The sequence below is a fragment of the Oryctolagus cuniculus genome, chromosome 6 (genome assembly GCF_051225735.1).
Source record: "Oryctolagus cuniculus isolate XC-2025 breed Fujian yellow rabbit chromosome 6, ASM5122573v1, whole genome shotgun sequence".
Lineage (NCBI taxonomy): Eukaryota > Metazoa > Chordata > Mammalia > Lagomorpha > Leporidae > Oryctolagus > Oryctolagus cuniculus.
Window position 1 is genome coordinate 158,091,285 of NC_142872.1, and position 6,000 is coordinate 158,097,284.

Sequence of the window (6,000 nt, forward strand, 5' to 3'; positions counted from 1 at the left end):
GAGAGAGAAGTCTTCCATCCACTGGTTCACTCCCCAATTGGCCATAACGGCTGGAGCTACACCAATCCAAAGCCAGGAACCAGGAGCTTCCCCTGGGTCTCCCACACAAGTGCAGGGGCCCAAGGACTTGAGCCATCTCCACTGCTTTCCTAGGCCACAGGAGAGAGCTGGATCGGAAGTGGAGCAGCCAGGACTCGAATCGGTGCCCATATGGGATGCCGGCATGCAGGCTGTGGCACAGTGCCGACCCCAACTATTTAATTTAATATCTACAATAGATCTACAAATAGAATAGGATTTTTTTTTAATTTTACAAGTGTGTAAACATGCACATAGGAATTAGGTAATTTATCCAGTGTCAATCAGAAAAAAATGATGCTAAGGGCAATGCAAATGAGTCCACAAACAAGATCAGTTAGGAAAACGCTGTAGGAGAAAAGAACAAGGGAGCATTTGCTTTGGTTGATAGGAAAACATGATTGATCTTTCGTACTTGTAGCAGGTTGGACTTGTATACATACAGATAGAAGAAAATTCAGAATGAAAAAGTATTGTGATAAAGATTTCAGATTTTCTAGAAGAGCAAATGTTCAGTTCAATCTTCTTTAGACACCTCTTGGAGACTACTGACCAGCAGGGAAGAAAGGCTGTGGGAGGCGATTCCCATTTCATTTCTTTTACTAAGATAGACAAATTAACTCTGGAAAAATACATAGAAATACTACAGTTTAGGCTGGTGCCGCGGCTCACTAGGCTAATCCTCTGCCTGCGGTGCCGGCACTCCGGGTTCTAGTACCGTTGGGGCACTGGTTCTGTCCCAGTTGTTCCTCTTCCAGTTCAGCTCTCTGCTGTGGCCCGGGAAGGTAGTAGAGGATGGCCCAAGTGCTTGGGCCCTGCAAACACATGGGAGACCAGGAGGAAGCACCTGGCTCCTGGCTTCGGATCAGCGCAGTGCGCTGGCTGTAGCGGCCATTTTGGGGGTGAACCAACGTAAGGAAAATCTTTCTCTCTGTCTCTCTCTCACTCTCTCTCTCTCTCTAACTCTGCCTGTCAAAAAACAAGCAAGCAAACAAACAAACAAAAAACAGTTACTGGACCAAAAGTGGCATGGACCAGTCTTTGAAAAATAAAAAGAAATACTACAATTTATACAAAAATACTCTTTGTAATCTTGGTTGAGGGGGTGGATTTTTCTTACTGTAACTCAAAAATTAGAAAGCATAAGAGGATAATTGCTGCCATATGAAGTTTTTAATCATTTGTCAACATGTTAAGAATTAAATAATTGTAGAAAGCATTTGTGTCATATGACAAAAGATTACTTTTCCAAATTGATTAAAAAAAAAGCCTATGAGTAATGTCCACTGGCAGTGGACACATAGACATTGTACAGCTTCAAAGAATGGTTTCTCTTTAGGCTGCCAGGTTGGCAGTGTTTCTTTTTTTTTAGATTGTGTCCGATATTTAAACAATGTAAGAGAAAAATTATACTCAAATGCTGAAAGTGTAAATTACTGGTGTTCTAGCAAAATGTCCCAATGTCAAAATTGTGAATATACTTTAAACCAGAAATTCTGCTTATATGATTATAAACCAAAGAGAAAGAATAAAATTAGACATGCTTAGGAAGGTATTGTAGGGTGGGCATTTTATACAGTTACTAAGATGCCAGTTGGGAAGCCCATCGCATATCAGAGTGCCTGGCTCAAGTCCTGGCTCCTCTGCTTCCAGTGCAGCCTCCTGCAGATGTACACCCAGGGAGGCAGTGGCTTGATGGCTCAAGTGCTTGGGTCCCTGCCACCCACATGGGAAACCCAAGTACCTGTGTAGGATTGAGTTCTGGGCTTATGGCTTCATTCAGCCTGGTCCAACCCTGGCTGTTGTGGGCATTGGGAGAATAAACAAACCAAAGATTGGAATATTTCTGTCTGTTTCTGTCTATATCCATCTCTTTCTTCCTTTCAAAGAAAGTGGAAAAAAATTTTTAAAAGAATATACTTCTGAGGCCAGCGCTGCGGCTCACTAGGCTAATCCTCCACTTGCGGCACTGGCACCCCGGGTTCTAGTCCTGGTTGGGGTTCCGGATTCTATCCCGGTTGCCCCTCTTCCAGGCCAGCTCTCTGCTGTGGCCAGGGAGTGCAGTGGAGGATGGCCCAAGTCCTTGGGCCCTGCATCCGCATGGGAGACCAGGAGAAGCACCTGGCTCCTGGCTCCGGATCAGCACGGTGCACCGGCCGTAGCGGCCATTGGAGGGTGAACCAACAGAAAAGGAAGACCTTTTTCTCTGTCTCTCTCTCTCTCTCATTGTCCACTCTGCCTGTAATAAATAAATAAATAAATAAAAAAGAATATGCTTGTGAACATTGTTTATAATAATGAAAATGAACCTGCATTTGTCCATAGTTTGAAACAACAGTGGTGTCTGGCCTGTGCCATGGCTTACAATGCCTGCAGCCCATATCAGAGTGCTGGTTCACTTCCAGTCCACCTTCTTGCTAATGAGCGTAAGAAGGCAGTGGATGATGGCCCAAGTGCTTGGGCCCTTGTCACCCGTTTGGGAGACCAGGATGGAGTTCCAGGCTCCTGGGCTTCACCTGACTCAGCCCTGGCTTTTGCAGCTTTCTAGGCAGTGAACCAGTAGGTGGAAAATCTCACACTTGCTCGCTGTCTCTCCCTCTCTCTCTGGTGTGTGAGTGTGTGTGTGTGTGTGTCCTCTTCTCTCTCTCATGTTCTGCTTTGAGATGAATAAATAAGTAAATCTTTAACTCAGTGATGGTGTAGCTATTTAATGAAATACCATATGGTGTTCAGCAAAGACAATATATGCCTACATGAAAGATCTTTTACTATGAAACAGAAAAGTTCACAATAATTAGTAGATTACAATTCCATCATAAAAATTGTACATGAGACTTAAACAACTTGATTGTGTCATGGCTTATTTGCTGTTTAGCTTCACAGAAGGTTAGAAACTTCATCACATGATTTCTGCACTTACGGTTGACGGTGCTGTGTGTAGATAGTCATAGAATGCTGTGTGAATGAATGCTGGTCAATGCACCTGTGGATAATGCCCTGTTCTTCTTTTGCAGTCCTCCTCCCAGTCCATCAGGAACACTGACCATTACTTCTGGGCATGCCCAATACCAGTCTGTCCCAGTGTATGAGATGAAGTTTCCAGATCTGTGTGTGTACTGAGTGGCCCAGGAAGACCTCAGCATAGGATTTTAAAGCTTAAAATTAAGGCCAAGTTGCGTTTTCAGGGTTTACTTAATGCATATTAACATACTTGTTGAAAATAATGATGGAACTTATCTTTAACCAAATGCTTAGCGTATCATATAAGAAGTTTTGGAACTATATATGATTTAGAGTATTTTGAAGTTAGACTTATACCATGTAATTTCTTTTGAGGTTCCTTTTGACATTTAAAGTTGAATATGTATTGGTCTCACATTATTCCATTGTTAAACGGTGTATTTTATTCATTTCAGAAATGTTAACTTTTTGTAAAAAGTAAGCCTCCAGAGGATTGAAAATGTGTAATGTGTCTACTGTATTTCTTAAATGTCAACAGAACTGTTTAGAAATAGAATTGCTTTTGATTTTGGTTATCTTCAAAAGCAAATACATTCAATTATATTCCTAATCCTGGGGCTGCAAAACTGTCCTGTGGCTTTCTGTTCCCATGCTAACTTAGGTAAGTTGTGACAAGCATCCCTCTAGTCACTTACTGTGATAATACTGGGTAGCTATTCCTTAATGTGTTTACAGTAATGACATCTTGTGGAATAGTTTCCTAGAACATGACCCTAAGAATCGCCATACTAAACTATCTGGTTCTTGTAGTACTGTGTGTTTTTGCTAAAAGTTTGACCATTCTACTTGAGAGGCTTAGAGCTTGCTCTTGGAGTACCGAACTGTGCAATATTTTTTATATCATAAGATGTATTCGTTTACAGGCCATGCTTTGAAATTATAATAGTATTTTGCTGTGGCTTCATTAATTATATATAAAAATATATACATATATATATATTTAGTATAGGAAAAAAACATTTAAAACAGCCACTAGTTCACCTGTGAGGAGTTTATACATTTGATTTCTGTTAGGAGCACATGAATTTATAGTTTCATATTATGCATTGGTCTAAATACTCATGGTCAAAAATTCTTCAAATGGACTTTTAATTTGTGAGCTTCTTTTGATTTCCTCTATCAGGATCACAGGTGTACCCTATACATGTACTGATGGACATGAAACTAGGTACATTTTAGTGAATTCCATCACATTGTAAAAATGAACAATTCTCTTTCCAACTCTAATAAAATTCTCTTAGGACATTTTTATAAAATCACCTGTTTATAGTTGTACTGCTTTTTCAGATTCAATTTCTTCTTACATAAATTACAAAAATTGCACCTCAAAATATAATTCATTTTTGGTTTTTCTTTGAAAAATCACCATGAAGAATGGAATGTTTTAACTTCATTCTGTAGTTATTTGGTCATCATTAGTAGAAGCAGGAAAAAAAAAGTAAGGAAATGATAATGGAATACTTGAAAATTGTTGAATATTTAAACCACAGGGCAACCGATTGAAAAGAATAGTTATTTTAAGCTGGAAACTGACACTAAAATGGTGGATTAAGTGTCAGTGCACAAGACTTGTGTTCAGAGCAACAGTATAGTCACCACTGGAGGACTAGATGGCCCTGTTGTCACTGTCACTGCCTCTGATCAGATAAAAGGCTTCACCAGTTAATAAGTCAAAGTTTATGTTATGGTTTTTCTTTTTATCTTTTGTATTTTTAAAGAAGGATGTGAATTCCTGACTGTACATTTAAAAAGTCTAAGCAGGGGGACAGGCAGAACAATCACCATCCACTTGGATGCCATTTTATAGATCAACACTGTGTGCTTTTGTATGAAGACATATAAATTTCATAGTTTAAGAAAAGATATATATTAATTTGCTTTCATGCAAAACATAAACTTTGCTCCTTAAAATTTCCCATTTCTCAGTGATTTAGAAATGCACGTGCTGCATGCATAGGAAAACCATCCCAGTTCGTGTTCGTCATTGTTCTCTCAGTCTTTGTAAACTGTTGACTTGGGTTTTTTGGGATTTTTGTTGATGTTATTTTGAATCACAGATTTTGTAAACCTTGGGGCACTGAACTGGCCTTGTTGACAAGGATTCCCAAGATATGGATCTTTTCTCTGATGATCTACCATGTCTGTGGGAAGTTCTCCAGACACTAGGAGAGCATACTGTATCATAGCCAGTTCAAACCACGAAAGCTAGGATTTGCTGAAGTTCACTGTCTTGCTCTATTTTTGGAGTATATAAAACTCAATAAATTGTTAATCATTCTCATTTTTGCTGTATGCAATTGCTTATATCACTTTATTTTTTTCCTTGACATTGAACAGGTAACATTTGAATGTTCCTTCTATATGTGTATTGACCATCACTGCATTGGTAGTGTTTGGTTGTCACATATATATTCATGTACTTGCTTGGTACTTCTGAACTAATTATCTTTTAGGATACTAATACTACACTTTACCAGCAATTCAATTTCAATCCCTTCCCAAAATGTTTCTCTTCATCCTGTCTAGAAATGGAATTTGTCTTATCTATGTATTAAATGTAATGAAGTAGTTTTTTTTTGAAGTGTAAAAATCCACTGTGCAATTCATATGTAAGCAATAAAACAAAAATTGAATTACTTGTGCATAAGTACATTTGTATAATAGCTATTATTACATGTATTAGATTTATTCAGTACTTTAGTTAAAAATGAGGCAGGATGGGTGTTTGGCACAATTACGATGCCAAGTTGGGATACCTGCATCCCTTCTCAGAGTGCCTACGTTCAAAGCCTCGCTCTGCCCCCAGTTCCAGCTTCCAAAGGAGGCAGCAGGTAAAGGCTGAAGCACTTTTCTTCCTTCTACACATGTGGGATATTCAGATTGAGTTCCTGCCTCCTGGCT

The 6,000-nt window shown here is 39.2% G+C and overlaps 1 protein-coding gene across 3 annotated transcripts in view; it reads left to right on the plus strand.

The window, feature by feature from the left end:
- EFR3A (EFR3 homolog A) overlaps positions 1 to 5,735 on the plus strand; it is a 116,234-nt gene extending 110,499 nt beyond the window's left edge. For all 3 annotated transcript variants that reach the window (XM_051844031.3, XM_051844033.3, XM_089335715.1), the window contains exon 23: positions 3,093 to 5,735. In XM_051844031.3, coding sequence (XP_051699991.3) covers positions 3,093 to 3,198 — 106 coding nt within the window. In that variant the 3' untranslated portion in view covers positions 3,199 to 5,735. The remainder of the gene's footprint in view (positions 1 to 3,092) is intronic.
- The last annotated feature ends 265 nt before the right edge of the window (positions 5,736 to 6,000 follow it).